We start from the raw sequence: 18,272 nt of genomic DNA, 5'->3' as shown, positions 1-18,272 counted from the left end.
TTGGATTTTAATATATTTAAAAAATTAAATATTCCCAGTCATTAGAAACAACATTATAAGTTCAAGGATAGCTGAAGTAATTATTTGAAGAGAACTTTAAATTGCAGTGTATTTTCATAGTATCTGGAATAGATTTTAAATAACAAAACAGATGATTCTATAAAAGTAAAACTAAAAATAATAACTGGGGCAAATAGAAATAGAGATACAAAAATTAAACATTGTAAGGACATTGTTAATATTCTTATCTTAAATAATAGTTCATGATATATCTATTTAAAACTGATGTCAGATAAAGAAACGCCACTTAATTATTTATTAAGCATGAATTATTGGCCACTTTTCCCATAAATTTGCACTTACACATCACTATTCTACACCCCCGCTAACGCAATAACCTTCATCCCTTCACCAACTTCCCATCTAACTGCGCCACGCTTTTGCTTTTCGATTGAGATAAACCTAGTTCACTAGGTATTATGCCTCTCACCCACATCTCTCTCCCCTAATTACTGGATTTAAGTTTCCATACCCGCGCCTACGCAATAACCTTGCCCCCTTCAGCAACTGCCCTTCTAACGGCGCCACGTCATTGCTTTTTGGCTTAGATAAGCCTAGTTCACTATGTATTAAGCCTCTTGCTGCGCTAGAAACTTTCTCCATTCATTCCTGAGAGATGATTTTAATGTGTTGAAGTCTCACACTGTGGCTTTCAATACTTTTCCTCCTACTTCAAAACAAAAAAAATATTACTTACACATTTCTTCAATAACACTAATTCTGTTGGTCTAAGGATCATTAAGTGTTTGTAGTTTGTTAGAGTAAATCATCGATTTAATATAAATAACCCTTACTCCTGCTTTTAAAAAAAATTTCTGCACAGTTTCATCACGTTATTTTTCTCCAAGGATGTGGTTTGTTGGAGTCAACTAACAATTTAATAAAATCCTCCAAAAAAAATATACAATCAATTTTCATCTAGTGATGTCCACACAATACAGATAAAACTGCAATTTCTGGAAGTCACCCAGTATTAAAGTTCTCTTTCAATAAATCGAGATTAAGATACAATAAACTGTTCTTTCGATATCATTTCTTTAGTATACTATAAATGAATACAAATATTTTCAGAATTATGCACTTTAGCAGATTTATCCATATTTTAAGATATACGGCTTCTCGTTCCATTTTGTTAAATCACATATTGTCAAAACCGAGGTCATCTTATTCAATATTAATACAAATAATATTGGCTTTGCGACAAAACACTGATCTACATTGAAATGATATATGTGCTCTACATTCATATGATCAACTTTTGAACTAAATAGCATATGTATGGATGAAATGGATGAAAATTTTAAAACATTACATACAAAAAAATTTTTGTGAATACTCAATAAATAAATTATTCGTAACAAAAGTGCATACTGACTGGCCACCGCGATCACCAGATTTGACGCCTCCAGACTTTCATTTGTAAAAATATTTGAAATTTGTCATCTTTAAGAGCAAACCACGAACTCTGGCTGAGCTCAAAGTCAGTATTTCTTGTGAAATAACCAAATATACCAAATATATCCAAATACCTACCGCTACTCTCAAAAAAGTTTTGGGGAAACGTCGAAAAAAAAGCATATTTCGCTATCTATGAAGAAAGTGTCCATTTGCCAGATATTATTTTTCACAACTAATTAAATAACATTTATACAAACTAAAATATATATTTTTACCAAAAACATTAAATAAAAATAATCATTTTTGAGTTTTTTAGAAAAAAGAAAAACTTTTAATTATTCATGAAACACACTGTATATAAAGGGCATTGGAGTTGTTGTTGGAGCTTTTTCATTTTAAATGATTTGATGTTATTGGAATCAAAGGAACATAAAATTTCTAATAACAATTTTTCCCATATTATTTCAATATTAAACTCTTTTAATAATAATTATTTCTTAACAATTATTTTTTTTTTTAATTAATTTTTTTAATCTTTTAACCATCATCACTAAACTCTTTATTCAAATAATTTGAATTTAAAAGAATTTATTTTCAAAGTTTTAATACAAATTATTAATTTAAAAAATATAAGGATTAAAAATGATTATATTAACTAAAATGAAAAATAAAAATAAAAATTAGAAGAAATAATTAAAGGAAATAAACTAAAAGAATTTATTGTATTGACTGAAAGCCACAAGGTTATACCAAGCACCTCTTTCCATATCTAGCAAAGCTATGCAATTGGCAACAGACAAAGTACTAAGAGATATAGAACCCCACATTACCTACAGCATGTAAACCAATATGGAAACCAACACTTTAAGATATGCACCTATGGTGGTTAGGTAGTGTGAGAGTAGTTGAACTGTACAAGTATAAGATGATACCAAATCCAGTATCGACTAAAGCTATTAAAGTACCTCACCGCCACCACTGCACATTCTGTTGCTCCTTTGAGAGTTCATAAGCTACCTTGACTCATATTCGTCTTGGCGTTCTTAATGCAACTTTGGTGTTCTGTTGAGAATTTGAGTAACAGCCAGGGTATGAGTAGTAGCAACTAAGAGTGCTGGCTGCAAGCATCTTAAACGATACAAATCAGCACGTAAAGCCACTGATACGGCAGAGTACGTACAAAGCCGTGCAAGGATAATGTTTAAACATGCATTAAATATGCTTCAAGTATGCTCAAAGGTTACTGCCAGCGCTGTTTACCGGCATTAATGAATATTACCGTCAAACCGTAATTCGTACAAGTGCGCAACAGTAAAAATCAGGACAAGTCAAGTTGAATGTTGAATGTTGAATGTTGAACATTCAAATTAAGAGTAAATAGAGCACTGCCAAGGAGGCAGAGTTCTAAATTCTTTTGCACATAATCAAAGCAAATTTGGGTAAGCAAGCAAGAAGTCTTTTAATCTAAGGCAAAAAAAAACATTAAATGATAAAAAAATATCACACTTGTAAGATTAGAGAGCTCCAAAATTGACAGGACAAAGTGACTTATGTGCCAATTATGATAAGAAAAAATATACATGTTGCAAGGACACTTTATATATGCAAGTGAAGCGTTGTATTTATATTTATATAAAAAATTTAAGGACAGCGATAAAAACAGTAAATAATATTTTATATTTTGATCACATTGAAAAAAGTAGAGCTTCTCAGGAACACTTACTATGTGTTATTATTAGGAGAGTAATTACCATAAACACATACTGTATTCACACGAGAGTTTTGATTGTAATTTTAGCTATCATTTCAAATTATTTTTGTTGGTGTTGTTGTTGTGGTTGTTGTGACTGGGGGGCTTATCCCTGCCCCACACTAAACTTTAACTATACTAGAATTATTATCATTTATTTATAATTTATTCTATTAACTGATGACGAACCGTAAATCTGCATATCTTCCTGTGCGTCCTGAGGTGGACTTAAGATTTGTTTTTGATATATTTTTTTACAAAGTCAATCCTTAGATCTCTTTGCATGTCCAAGAAATCTTAATTAGTCTTCTTAAAGCCAGATTTTGTGCTATCTGAAATTGCTTTATGTCAGTATTTGAGACTTTGCTGTAAGTTACACATCCGTACAGTAGCGCTGGCCTAATTATTTAAGTATATTGAAAAGTTTAATATAAGTTTAATATTAAAACAGACGTTAAATATTAACTTAACAATTTATATAAAACAAGTATTTAGGAATTGAAAGCGGCGGCAATTTGAAGAGGTGTGTCATATTATTATTTATTGGAACAATTTTTAATTTACATTTACATTGATATTTTTAATAAACAGTGAAAAAATTTAGATAATGCTTTGCTGATAGTCCTGATTGCTGATAGTCCTGAAGATGTTAGAAAAAAGCCAACGAAAAAGTGAAAAAATAAAGTAAATTTAAATTTATTTGCATCCCAGTCATAAGACCAGAATAGCCTAAACAAAAATTACAATTAAATATCTTCTTATATTTTTGAAAAAGTATTATGAATTTATTTAGTTAACATTTAGTATTCATATCTAAAAGTATATATATATTATATAAAAGGTTCGAATAGTAATGAAAAGACAATAACAAAAATTTAGTTAATTTGAAAGTTGACTTACCATTTAACACTGTTTCGAGTATTGCCATCATCAGTGATGTTAGGAAATATTCGAATTTCCTATTTAATTTATGGTGCATATAATATTTGTCATAAGAGGCGTCATATGCGATAAAAAAGAATTAACACTAATTATATATTATTATTGAACATTTTCTTAATCCTAGAGAACAGCATTGAAATATAAGAGTTATATATCTCTACTTATCTTACATGGCATCCCCAACGAAAGCACAAGTAGGAAGTTTGCAATCACATTTTTATAGATGGAAGGAAGATTAATGTTTTATAAAAGCAAAAATACTCACAAACTTAAACAAGAAACTATTTGAAAGAAATATTCAAACCAAAAGCCTTTAATTTTAATCCTTCTATTAAAATTTGTGAAAATTGAAATTTGATTTATAATTTAAAATTATATCCACAGAATACCTTCTCTTAAATCTTTTAAATCTCTTATAAATGCAAATAAATTGAATTTAAATCTTAAATTAAATAATATAAGGTATAAGTAAATAAATAAATTTTTGTAAGTAAAATATTATTCCTTTCTGTATCACAAAAAAAAAAATAATATCCCTTCATAGGCCGAATATCTAACAGTTAAAATGATTATTAAACTTAAAAACTTAAAGGCGATGGTAAATAATTCAAAGCAAAAGTAATTTATAGCTTGAGCCTCTATTTGTCTGCTGCTATCCCAGCTTATCTCGAAAATCTTATAATTTATGGAAAAATACAAATTCTCACAAAATAGGATACGAAATTTGAAAACCAGCCATTGTCTTAATAAACTTCAGTTGAAGTAATTGCGCCAAGGTGCCTTAAATCATGAATTTTTTTTTGCTACAAAATTTTAGGAGATGCTTATCGTCTTATAATATTTAAAACAGTTTTTAAAAGGTAAATACTTAAGCGCAGCCTGCTATTCTCACCACACACAAACCTTAAAACAGTAACCCAGGAATGAACTTTAATTCATGGACGGCCGTAAAGCAATTTTACGATGTTCAGTGCTATTTGAGCACCTTTGTAAGCATACATTACGACAAATTGACTTTTGGCTAGGCTGTCAGTTCAATACAAAACTTTACGACGTCCTCACAAAATTTCCATAAAGCATATACATAATTTCTAATGAGAACCGAAAGGCAAGTCGAAATTCGCACACAAACCTCTCAAGTGTTTGAATGTTAAACTAGCAAAAATATTCAAATTTTCCATTCATGTCCTTTTTCCAACACTGGCTGTGGTGTTGGAGTCTATACGAGTATTTGTTATAGCAAAATTGTATTGTTGTAAAAGTTGATATCTTGCATGCCTTGGCAAGCTCACAAATTTTACTCGTATTTGTCTTGGTTTGTTCCACTTTGTTATTCTAGCTGCTCCTGCTGTTATATTATGCAGGCGATAATTAGAATGTGTCTGGGTGAGCTTTGGCAACACCCTTGGGCGCTTCCGACATGTGTAATGCGTTTTCGGTTCATTTAAAAATAGAATTAATTTCTAGTTACTTAGGAAGAAAACCCACAGTGGTAGTTTTTCATTGCTCCATTTTTCAGTACGAGCAAATAAATATTTACTTGAATCTTCACTGACTACAATGAAACTACAGAGCGGCTTCTACCAAACACATTGCATGTAGAACATTATGATTTGATTTAATGGTCAATTTCTTAAATTGGCAAACAAATTGGTTTCACTTAAGATTTTACCCAAAATTTTTAAATGAGTTTTTAGGTCATTTTAAACCAAAACCGGAAGGTCTAAATTCAAACGATTATAGCAAGGAGTGTTTGGCTTCATTTTATAAAATGGCTGATGTTAATGAAATGTTTATTAAGCATATATAGTTGTGATGTGATATTCATATGAGTAAAATATAACTAACTTTATTTTATTATTAAGACTTTTCTTTGTAGATTAAAAATTAAATTTTTGGGTCAGAACAGCAAAACTCTTTTAAACCGTCTTTTGTTTTATCTTTCAAACAAATTTCGAAAGACTTTTAACTATCTTTAACAAAAGTACACTGGTAGTGTCAACTTGAGAGAAAAAATGAAGTTGTTAAGTATACGGGCTTTACAACGTTATGAATCACTATTGGTTAAACCAAATTGACCTATTGGACTCAAACAAAACAGGCAGTGGCATAAGAAAGCAGAGTTATTGCGATGGTAGAAAGACTGAAAGCTAACGTAAGCGGTCCTACCCAGAGTAAACGAAAATTACTTACAGCGACCACAAACCAAATGCTACTCTACGGATGAGAACTTTGAGCAAAAGCTTTAAAGGTTGAATATAGAAGAAAAGTTTACGCAGGTGTACAGCGAACTTTGAGCAAAACCAGGTGTATAGCCGAGGCAGCAATTTTAGTGATCAGTGGAATCATATGCATCGACCTTCAAGCACATGAACGGAGAAAACGCTGGGAACCGATATCGACAGACAACTTAACAGGTTTTCAAGATAAAAGAGAAGAAACTTTCCGGATTTGGCAACAACAATGAAACTCCGATTTAAGAGGAAGATGGACAGCAAAGCTAATTCCGAATGTGAAGTCGTAAACAGAAAGAAATTTCCTCCCCGAAGTAATGCGAAAGCAAAAAAAATCCCGAAGAAGAAGAGGGGTTGTATTAGTTCGTATACTTCACAGTAAGAGTCGGACACACCATTCCGGCGAGGGTCGGTTTGATGTATAAAGCATTCCACCACTTTGCCACAGAAAAAAATAATGTTATGAAATAATCAATAGTGTTACTATTTGGAGTATAGCACCTATTTACTGTGTGAATGTATATGACTTTTACGTTTAGGTATCTTCAGTGTTTTTTTTTTCATGACAGGTACCTTTATCAAATAATTTCATTGGTTTTATAGAAACTTTCAAAATTTATATCTTTAACTTTTTATATATATTAGCATTTTTTAAATACAAAAAAGTTTTTACTATATGTCTCGATGAATTGGTTATCAAAATTTCAATTTAATTTTATTAGTTATAGTATGTTTTTATAAAATAGTCATAAAAAGACTTATGTATTTATAGTCAATTTTTTTATGAATTGAAATTTTAAATAATTGCAACACAAAATAAAAATTAGGAAATAATTCTCAATTCCTATAAAGGCGTTACCGATAGTTAAATAGAGTTTTAATTTAGATTTACTCTCAATCTATCGAATTTTGTTGCCCAATCGAACGTTTTTGGAGTAATCTAATATTTTTGTAAATACATATGTCCAATCAAACCACACTTCTCCTGTCAAATTATATAAAACAGCTGTTTATTTCAGGGTAATCTTGCTACTCTAGCAAAATATCTAGAGTGTAATAAATTAATCTAGAGTGTTATACATTTCGCTCCAAATGTAACAATCGAAAATGAGAATTACACTAAAAGTGCATTAAAAGCGCATCTCGCTTGAAAAAATTAACCAAGTTTCACCAATCGAAAATGACATTACTAATCAATAAGGAAAAATTCAATTAGTGTGAATATAGATTGAAAAAGTTACTCCAGATTTACCAATCGATAACGCCAGAAGTATTTAATACTTTTAAAATTTTATTTTTTTATATAAATAATACTTCAAAAGTGTTCATATCTGTGGATTTTATTGTCAAAAAAGGGTATTCGTTTCGCTCTTCCCCTAAATACTCCACTATTGCTAACTGTGTGAAACTGCGAACTAATCTAACTGTGAAAACATAAGCAAACCTATTAAAAACAGTGAAAGAAAGCAGCACCAATTTAAGAAATTTCTAAAACCCCTCAAGCACGCTTAGAACTTCATTAAGAATATGAAGTCATTAAATGTTTAATAACATTGCAAAAAATTTCTCAGTGCAACGTCTTTAGTCAATTATCTCTTTCCAAACTAAGTTTAACTTGAACAAACAGTTTAATTATGTGAAAAAAATAGATTTTTTTAATGCAATTAACAGAAAAAAAAAACTAATAAAAAATGTCTAAAAATACACTTCCAGCGTAGAAAAAATTTGTAAAGCAAACAATTCCTAACAAGGACAACATTGACTTCCATTAAAATCCCAACACTGGACAACAGAAACTCATTTAATGCAATGAGCGTTTAGTGGAGAGAGAAAAAAAAACTTTCTAAATCGTTTCATTTATAGCAACGCTCCTTTAATGGCTTTCACAACTACGATTCACGAAACGTAACAAAGTCATATTGCAAATGTCAGTTTCCGCTTCCGCTAGCGTTCTGCTGACAGTGACTAAAAAATTAATGTTATCCGAACTTATTAGATTGTCCGTCTGTCTGTGCATGCAATTGCTAGATATGTGTACGCAACGTAGAGTATCGCAAGCAAGAACTGTAAAAAATTTGTATATCAATTCCGAAAGATTGCAGACGAAATTTATCTGAAATAATTTCGTACTATTATTAGAGGTTTGCAATCTGCTACGTAGACGTAGCTGGGTATTATTGCTAGTTAGAGCAGCTTTTTCAGCGCCATCCTCATCTGTAACAATTGCTTTATCCTTAATTCAAGTGCCTGCCACTTATACAAACAATGGCAACAATAACAACAAAAACAACAAAAACAACAATAATAACAAAAACAGCAAACACAAAGGATATAAAAATAGTTTTGTTAAATAAAAAGTGAAAGTTGAGTAAGATAAAAATCTGCTTGAATGTGCAAAAAACATGACTAATTCCCCACCGAAAATATTTCGCCTGTTACTTGAGATACATTTGTGTTCGCAAAGTGGTCACGTGTTGAGGACTCAAAGAAATGTAACAAAAACCTATTCAACTTTAAGTCGAAGTCACTGCGAGGCAAAAACCGAAACTGAAACTGAAATTGAAGATGGTAGTAAATTTACTAGAAAAAACTTGGTCTTAAATTTCGGAAAAAGAGATTTATGTTCCATTTTTTTTTTGTTTTTTTTTTGTTATTTTTACATTTTTGTGAAACCCTAACATCTTTTATTCGTAGTTTAGTCTTTTCTTGGCATTAAGATATGCGTAAAATGGTATGCTAAAGATTTATTATTGAATTAAAGTACTTTTTGAGCTACAAAGGCTTTAACTAGTATTACACGGACTATGTTTTTTACGATATATTTCAAGATTCAAACAAAAATTATTATATTAAATTTTAATAAGAAAAAAAATTGTTAAGCAATGAATGATTTATTATAGAATAATTTAAAATTTTATATTTAACAAAAATTAATTTGAGAGTTTCAAACAGTAGTGAATTGCAACAACAAAACATTTTATTTATTTGTAATCAATTTTAGTTGTAATTTAACGTTAGTTATGGTGGTTGTGATTATTTTACTTAAAACAAAATGAGCGCTGACTCTGACCTTCAAATTTGACGGGGTGTGAGTTCAACCCTTAATACTTGCAGTCTTAAAAACTTATTTACGAACAATTATTTATAAGAAATATATTTAAGATTAATGTTGATGGGTATTTGGCTTTACTTAAAACAGCTTTATGGTTAGCCAAAAATTTAATTGATTAATAGAATAAAAAAAAACAAGAATTTTTGTTATTTTACTACTTTTACTACTTTTCACTACTTTTCGAAACGACCCTATTTTTAATTAATTGAATTTTCAGCTAACCATACAGCCGTTTTGAGTATTATCAAATGCTTATCTTCAATAGTCTTGGATTTTTTTCTTAGTTTTAATTATTTATAAATAATATTTTGAAATTGCAAGTAGCAATTAATAAAAATTAATTAATCTATTAAACAAAATAAATAAAAAAATTTTGTTGTTGCAATTCAGTACTGTTCGAAATCTTTCAATTACATACAATACTATTAAGTAAAATAGTCACTACCATCATAACTGACTTTAAAATCAAATTTAATATAAAATTATAATATAAATAAATATGAATAACAAAATGTATTCAATTTCCAAACTCACTTCTACAAATCCTAGACTAACATTAGCATGACTATCTCCATATTACGTTCTCTAATTAGATTCTAAACACAAGAAACAATAATAAAAAATCATGCAATAAATAATATCTATAAAATAATAGTAGGCCTATTACTTTATTTTTATAACAAGCGGTAGTTTTACAAAAGAATAGGCTTAATATTGAAATATAAGATTTAAAAACAAAACACATAATTAATTAATTCAATTATTCTACAACTACTTTATGATTTCGTTCTAATATAACCCTACACATAAATTTCCTAATGAATTTTTACAGCAAATCAACAAAACTTCAAGTTCGAACACATAAATCAAGTACGATTTAGATCAGTTGTCTGATGAACACTGACTCTGAGCTTTAAATTCGGCAGGATACGAGTTCAACCCTTGCTGCTTGCTTGCAGTCTCAAAAAAATTATTTACGTATAATTAAATATAAGAAATAAATTCAAAACCACTGATGATAGGCATATATATATGGCAATACTCAAAATAACTATAATTTCAGGTAAAAATTCAATTACTTAAAAAAAAATAAAAAAGTTTGTTGTTGCGATTCACTACTCTTAAAAACGTATCTATTAAGTACAATAATTTATATTAAATAAAATAGTTATCGCCATCATTACTGACATTAAAATAAAATTTAATGAAAAATTAAAAGCCATTGTAGATAGACTTTAATTCAATGCTTGTATTAATATTAAATTGCTCTTTTTACATTAAATACATAAAATCCATAAAATTTATATTGAGTGTTTTTTTTACAACCCTTATGAAAATTTAAACATTTATGAGGAATTATTGAAATTTATTTGACAAGCATGATTTGTTGAAAATTATGATGAAGGATGTGACATAAAAGAGCTCGCAATGCAGAGCTATGAACATTTTGCTATGATTACTTCGTACTTCACAGATTGGTGATGAATAGACTGATTTGTTGGGATAAAAGCTTTTAACGGTATTAAACCGAATAAGAAAGTAAAGCATAAAATCCAATGTATAATGCTATATTAAAAGTTAAATTAATTTTAAGAAAAAAAAGTACTCCTTCAATATTAGTAAATACATATTAAAATTTAATTAAATATAGGATTTTAATATTATTTCACTTAGAATAGTAATTAGTCTATTAGCACCGTGCTATGTGCTAAAACTATAGCATATGGGGTCTGAACATATATTCCACTTAGGTTTAATTTCAGTAAAATGCTATAAAAATTATTTGGATTATGTTTAATGACACTGTCTTTGGAATAGTGCTTTAAACACTCTTTAAAGTGGTAATAAAATGCTACCACAAAAACTACAATAGTTCCACTGAGTACCTCCTAAGAAAGAATATTAAAGATTTCCACCACTCAGCCGGAAGACAGTACGGGAAACGCCATTTCAGTAATAATGGGAAAAAGTCGAGACAAAAAGAGTTAGTACTTAGAAGCCTAGTTTTATCAAAGATTTAACACTATCTGTAAAAATTATTTGGATTTTGTTTAATGACACTGTCTTTGGAATAGTGCTTTAAACACTCTTTAAAATGGTAATAAAATGCTACTACAAAAACTATAATAGTTCCAGTGAGCACCTCTTATCAATGAATATAAAAAATTTCCACCACTCAGCCGGAAGACAGTACGAAAAACTTTATTTCAGTAATAAAGGGAAAAAGTTGAGATAAAAAGAGTTAGTACTTAGAAGGCTAGGTTTATCAAAGATTTAACACTATCTAGTATCAGTAAGGAGCGATAGGCTAGCCAAATCAAACTAAATGTCTGTTACAAAAACTAAAGAAGTTTAACTCTATCTGGTATCGTTAATTAACAGTACTTTAAGGAGATTAAACTAACCTAACCAATTATAACTGAAATTTTATATAATTATATATAATTAACTAATTTTATTATAATATAGCTTAATTTTATTTAATTAAATTTTAAAAATTAAGTTATTAAATTTATATGATTTCTTTTATATATAACAGAACTTTTATAAATATCTAGATCTTCCAATAAGACCTCTGCTCTATTTTGTAGGCGAGTCTGGTATTGCACCACTGGAAATATAGGGGGATTTTATTTTTATACGTCTATTTTATAAACGTCTATAGGTCATAGTGGCACCATTTACTACAAGTTGTTGGCAGCTGAAATTTTTACTTCTTTCATTGATATATGCAACACTACCCTATAAACCTAATATATGTATAAATATATTTCAAAGCATTTTTAAAAATAGAAACGATTTATTTTTAAAGTGACTGCATTTTTAGTTTATCGGTACAATCCCATCCACACCAAATAGAGTTGTGTGAAAAGGCTGATACCGGTCGCTAACAAAAACCTGGTACAAATGCTGCAGTAAAGTTCAGCCCCTAAGATTACCATCTGTCTAGACAAATCATAAATAGTTGCCTGGCAACCCTGATATCTTTTAGTTTACTTTGTAAAATGTTGCTCTTAAAGAATAAAGATCAGTTGCTTCTCAAACCTCAATTGCGCCGGTCTTATCATTTTTTAATTTATTACGTTTTAATTAAAGAACTTCAAAAAGGCTTGAAGTTCTCATAACACCATCGAAGTTCTTTTTGTTATGAGTTGATCGGCTTACTCATTTCCCAACATACCAACAGGTCCAGTTGGTTTTATAGTTCCGGAATGTAAATGGCCTTACTACGAATTCCTATTTCAAAACAGTTCTCTTTACTCTTAAACTTCATATTAGATGTTTAAAAATAATATCTATTAAATATTAACTTATTTTTTAATTTTTTCTCGAAATAAATAACCAATCTTCAGCTTCAACATAAATGAAAAGATGTCCCAAGTAAACTATCTTAATTCTGTTAAGCGCACACATGAATATTCTACTTATATGAGTATAAAGTCAACACAGAAAACATCAAAATGTCAGGTGATAAGCCTTATATTAAATACCATCAACTAAAAAGTTACTTTTGCTACCCACATAGAAAATCTTCTCTATGTACTATCACAACTACAATATTTTCACATTAACTTGTAAGTCAACATATCACTTAAACTAAAGCAGAAAAACATAACTCCTACCACTCCTCCAATATTTTTTTTTTCACTTATAAAACTCCCACGACAATTGTGCTCACCTCATTTTCTTACACTTTCTCTTGCCGTGTATCTACCCTGAGTACCTTGAGTACCTATGAATTATTTCGACAACCATATAAAAGTACATAACTATGTATTTAGGCTAAAACTATAGGCATTTTCGCAAATTGTATACGTCTATAGTAATTGAAAGCAAGGCATAAATTTCGAGTACATCGCAGGCTCGTTCTTGCAGGATTTCCAGCTTAAAGCCATGATTGCACGAATGAATTTTTGATAAGCAGATTAAGTTTGTTTTATTTTATTTTACAACTTAAATCACAAGTATTTTTCTTCATTTTTTTTCCATTTTACTCTAAAAGTTCCTTTGATTTTGCTGATGAGCTTCATTTTATTCTATTGCCGCATAACATAAAAGAAAATGGCGTCTATAATAGCCGCCGGAAATGAATTTCATTTGGTTAGGAAATTCGGTACCAATTCATTTTATGATGTAGGTTGGTTGCTCTGCTGACTTTTTTACATCGATTTCATTATTTTTATTCATTGTTTTCATTTTTTTTATATATTTTTTTGTTTTTATTTTTGTAATAAAGAAATTGAGGCACAAAATCAATAAACACTCAGAAATGGCAAATTCATGCCAACAAAAGTAGGTAACAGGTTAAGTTCAAAATTGTCTGTATGTGTCATTAAGCCATCGTAGATTGACTGCAAAAATATTCAAGTAACTTTTCTCTAATTCTTTTTTTTTGTTCTTTAAACAAAATGAAGGACCTTCAAGTATCTAAAACTGATTGACAATAACAAAACAAAATTATGATAAGGAATTTTAGATCCTATGACAAGAAATCCATATCCAATAGCAAAGAGGGTAATACATAAAGAAAAATTTTTAAATCCAAAAAATCTTTTAATTATTAACTAACTAAACTCCAATAGAGCTCCAGGAGAGTTCACTACTCCAGGACAGTTCTCTACTCTAGGAAAGTTCTCTACTCTAACAGAGTTCTCTAATCTTTCTCTTATTGAGGTAAAAATCTCAAATCGTCGGGTCCGTTTTCTTACTGACATGACTAAGCTGTCATCCTGCAAAATGATGGACTTAGTCAAATTCATAGTACTGTCAGGTTGATTCACCTTTACCTAGCGGGAAAGTGGTTGCCTTTTAGGCGTTTGTCATATACTAACCTTTAAAACTATGTATAAACTAACAAAACAGTTAGAGCTAAACTGTTTATATAAATTGTAGTAGATAGTAGTAGTAGATATGGCCGTAAGACAATAGTTTATAAACAGCATAATACTGCAATAGTGCCCGAATGCACAGTCATCCACTTATTTTTTGAAATTTATTTAATCTTTTTTGTATTTTGTTTGAATGGTCTCATTCGTCATCATTTTTTTTTAATAAAATAATTCCATTTATAAATGGCACGAATCCAAATTTTACAAAAAAAAATTTAAGATTTTTAGGGTCTTGCAAATTTTTTCCCTACAGTCAGTAAAAAAATTAGAAGGTACACTAATTGTGTCTAAATAGTTAGTAGATTGCACTCATCCAAACACCTTCTCAACAACTTACTCGATATCGAGTTTAATATTCACAGTTGAGTCTTATTGAAGAAGCTGACGCAGTTATGAGTCATAAAAAAGGATAAATCTTCAATAGTCGAAGCTTTATTCCGAAAACCTAATTGGGAATATGATATAATCCGATTATAAGATACGGATTTCAAGTATTGAATTTAAATTTACTCTGAAGTTCAAAACTTCTCTGAAGTAACAAACTTCCCCCAGCGCTGCAATCGACTCGTTATTAAAGAGTCAGAAAAATATCAATCTGGAAAATCTCATCTTATCAAGGGCCTTCTGAATATAGAGATTGAGAGTAAAATCAGACTTTTCATTGAAAAAGCTACAGCAGATACCAGCTTGGGGAAAGAATTGAGCTGTAATAACCGATCCTGTAGTCCTAAAATTTACTTGAGAGATATGGTCCAATTATCTAATACGAATATGGTCCAATTATCTGATGCGAATTAACACTAATTCAGTATTGCATTTAAAGTTACTAGTAGGGAACTTCAAAAAGTCACTGAAGTATCAAACTTCTCTCATAGCTACACTCAATTCGTTATTGAAGAACCTGAGGTAGATAGACTGGAGAATCACACCTTATCAAAAGCATTCTCGGTATGGAGGGCCAGATCAGACTCTTTATTGAAGAAACTGCCACAGATATTGGAATGGAGATGTTCCTAAATGATGTTTTGTTCCTAAAACCTAATTAGATGGTTGGTGTAATCCGATTATCTAAAACGAATTGACACAAGTTGCTTGCAATAAAGAACACATAAAATTTGTAGATTGAGTTTAGTAGAAATATTGAACATAAGGTTTCGGACATCCACTACAATCTGCAAGGTATATATATAATATATATATGTATATACCATAGTTGATATTATTTTTAAATAATTTAAAAAGTTTTGAAGCATAGGTGTTCTATCTGTGTTAAGTTAATTACTTCATAATTAAATTACGATTTAATTGCTATTATTTTAAAGAAATTTGGTAATATCTAAAAAGAGAAGACTATAGATATACAGATAGTCTCTGTAATTATAATTTTACTGTGTTAAGCAATGTGTTAAAAATAGTTGAACAGCTCTAACCCAAATTGTAGTAAAAATGTTTGTCGAGCACCACGTGACCACGGAAAATGTAAATTCCAAAATACTTGACTTGGTGAAGATGCACAAACAATTTCTCTTTTAATGATGCTAAGAATAGAATTCTTTAAAAATAATAACAATAGAGAAAATAGAAAGTAAAACGTGGAAATTCAAGTGTAGCAACACAAAATAATAAGAACAACAACGGCAACTGCAACTGCAACATTTGCATACAAAATAAACAACAGAAACTACAATTGCTGGGCGCAACGTTGACGACAATGACGACGATGACGACGACACTGAAATAAAAGCGCAGAAGACACTGGAGAATTGCACTTGAAATGAAACGGAAGAAGCACTTCTTATATTTAGAAGAGCATATACCACTTTTTCTTATTTCGAAGATGTTGACGAATAACATTTGTTAAGGCAAAGAATGCACTTGAAACGCTCTAATGAGTTTTCCAATTAAAAAGGACGAACATCACATCTTGGAAAATGCAGTATTGACACATTTTTGGGATCAACCAAATTCTCTATTCTTACATATATATTATAAATCTCATTTCACCTCCCAGCTCCGTTGCAATTACTACTCATTGCACCGTGAAGTTGCCTGCAAGGTTTATTTACCATTTCATATCCACAACGTTCAACGTTTCAACGTTTTCCGTACATCACTTTCAGCTGCTAATGATGTAGCTGTAGCTCTTGGATGCTGCCTTAAATTCGCAGATATTAGCACGGCAGCAAATGTAACCACAACCGTCAAATGCTACGGAGATAATCTTTTTGATGCTGACGTTGTTGACGACGACACTGTTACTTCTACCGTTGTCGGTGCTAGTATTGGTGCTGGTACTGGAGATGCTGTTGATGCTGGTGATGTTGTCAATGCTGCCGATGTTAATGACATCTAAGCGAAAAACGCGCTTGCAGTTATTTTTAATTTCACTTGAAGACACTTTATTTGAGTAAAAACTATATAAATTGCAATCCTAAATTGGATTTGTAAGCGTTTCGGATTTAAGCAAAATGCAAACTGCATTCTCTTAACAAATTAAAAGCTGCTTTAAGCTCACTTAACTAAGTTTTGCCTCAAAACAATTACGTACTTAAAATGTAACTTTCGCAAACAAATCAAAAAGACACAAAGGATAAAAACATAAAAAATACATGCTCGGAAAAAGTTATAATAATGTTTGAAATAGAAGAAGTTCCTCTTCATCTTGCATTCAGAATTTCTTTTAAAAAATTTGCTCAAGACGTGCATGGAAATTTTAATATTAATTTTTAATCCTTGCTTCATTCATTCGATATTCCCACAAAAGTTGAGGAAACTTAACATGCAAACTATAGCAAAAACTGCGAACAATGCTCGATATCTGCAATCTACGAAATGTTTACTTTTCGGTTAAACTTAAATGAAGAGAATGAATTTCACAGAGTTAAGATAGATATTAAACTTATGTAGTGCATAAGTTGAATATTCCAGTGATTTTACACATAGCAGATATATAACATAATAGTGCAATCTTTTATATCACACTACGATATTAGTGTTGGAAGGGAAACTATGCGCTATATTAGTGCATCATGGAAAGTTTATTAAGTATATTTACTGGGTTTAGTCGAATCTAAAATGTTATATATAATAAATATATATATATATCTGTAATATATAATTAATGTATAAATATATTATATATGGTTTATATTATATAATGTTATATATTGTATTATTAATGTATATTATATATACATTAAAATATATATATAATATATATAATTATATATGTATATATTATATATATAATATATATATATTATATATATAATTATATTATATATTTATATTATATTATATATTTTATATATTATCTATTACATAATATATTTAAAATGTTATAAACTACTATATACTGGATCCGCATATACACTGTACATATATTTAGAATGGAATAAAAAAAGAATATATCTTATTGTTTATTTGGACTTTGATGTATTTTCATATTATAGTTAGTCTTCTTCTCAATTTATATATTTTCTCAATCTTTTTAATTGACTTGTTTTCACAAAAAGAAAAATTAATAGCAACTCTAAATGTGGGTGGGGCGCATGGGATCTCATGCAGCCCCCCTCCCGCAAGCTATACTTGCCCCGACCGATGAGCCCATTTAGATCTTAATGGCGCTTAAGCGTTGCTCGTGAGCGTGAGCTCTGTAGTTGAGCTCGCTCGTGAGCGTGAGCCATCGTATGAAAAGAGTTTTATTTCAGTCGGCAATATGAGCCGTGAGCAGAATGAGCCAGAATGAGCCGAAATGAGCCGCGCATGGGTACGCAAATACGAACTCAGCTTCCTACACCTTTAGCAGTGGTAGTCTTTACGTTGATTATTTAAGTTTTAATCCTTCATATATAGAACTAATCTCAATGTAATCGATTAGCTGTAAT

General features: G+C 29.9%; 3 protein-coding genes across 4 annotated transcripts in view; all 3 read left to right on the top strand.

Moving 5' to 3' along the window:
• LOC119677875 (putative uncharacterized protein DDB_G0277255) overlaps nt 1–16,738 on the top strand; it is a 42,628-nt gene extending 25,890 nt beyond the window's left edge. The window contains exon 3 of the mRNA XM_038089433.1: nt 16,397–16,738. Within this exon, the coding sequence (XP_037945361.1) occupies nt 16,397–16,738 (342 nt within the window). The remainder of the gene's footprint in view (nt 1–16,396) is intronic.
• LOC119677864 (collectin-12-like) overlaps nt 1–18,272 on the top strand; it is a 321,969-nt gene that overhangs the window by 216,506 nt on the left and 87,191 nt on the right. The window lies entirely within an intron of this gene.
• LOC119668724 (trichohyalin-like) overlaps nt 1–18,272 on the top strand; it is a gene marked incomplete at its 3' end in the record, with an annotated part of 281,901 nt that overhangs the window by 252,592 nt on the left and 11,037 nt on the right.

Source organism: Teleopsis dalmanni, chromosome 1, assembly GCF_002237135.1.
Source record: "Teleopsis dalmanni isolate 2A chromosome 1, ASM223713v2, whole genome shotgun sequence".
Classification (NCBI taxonomy): Eukaryota; Metazoa; Arthropoda; class Insecta; order Diptera; family Diopsidae; genus Teleopsis; species Teleopsis dalmanni.
Note: the sequence above shows the minus strand (reverse complement) of the source record. Positions and strands in the feature narration are given on the sequence as shown.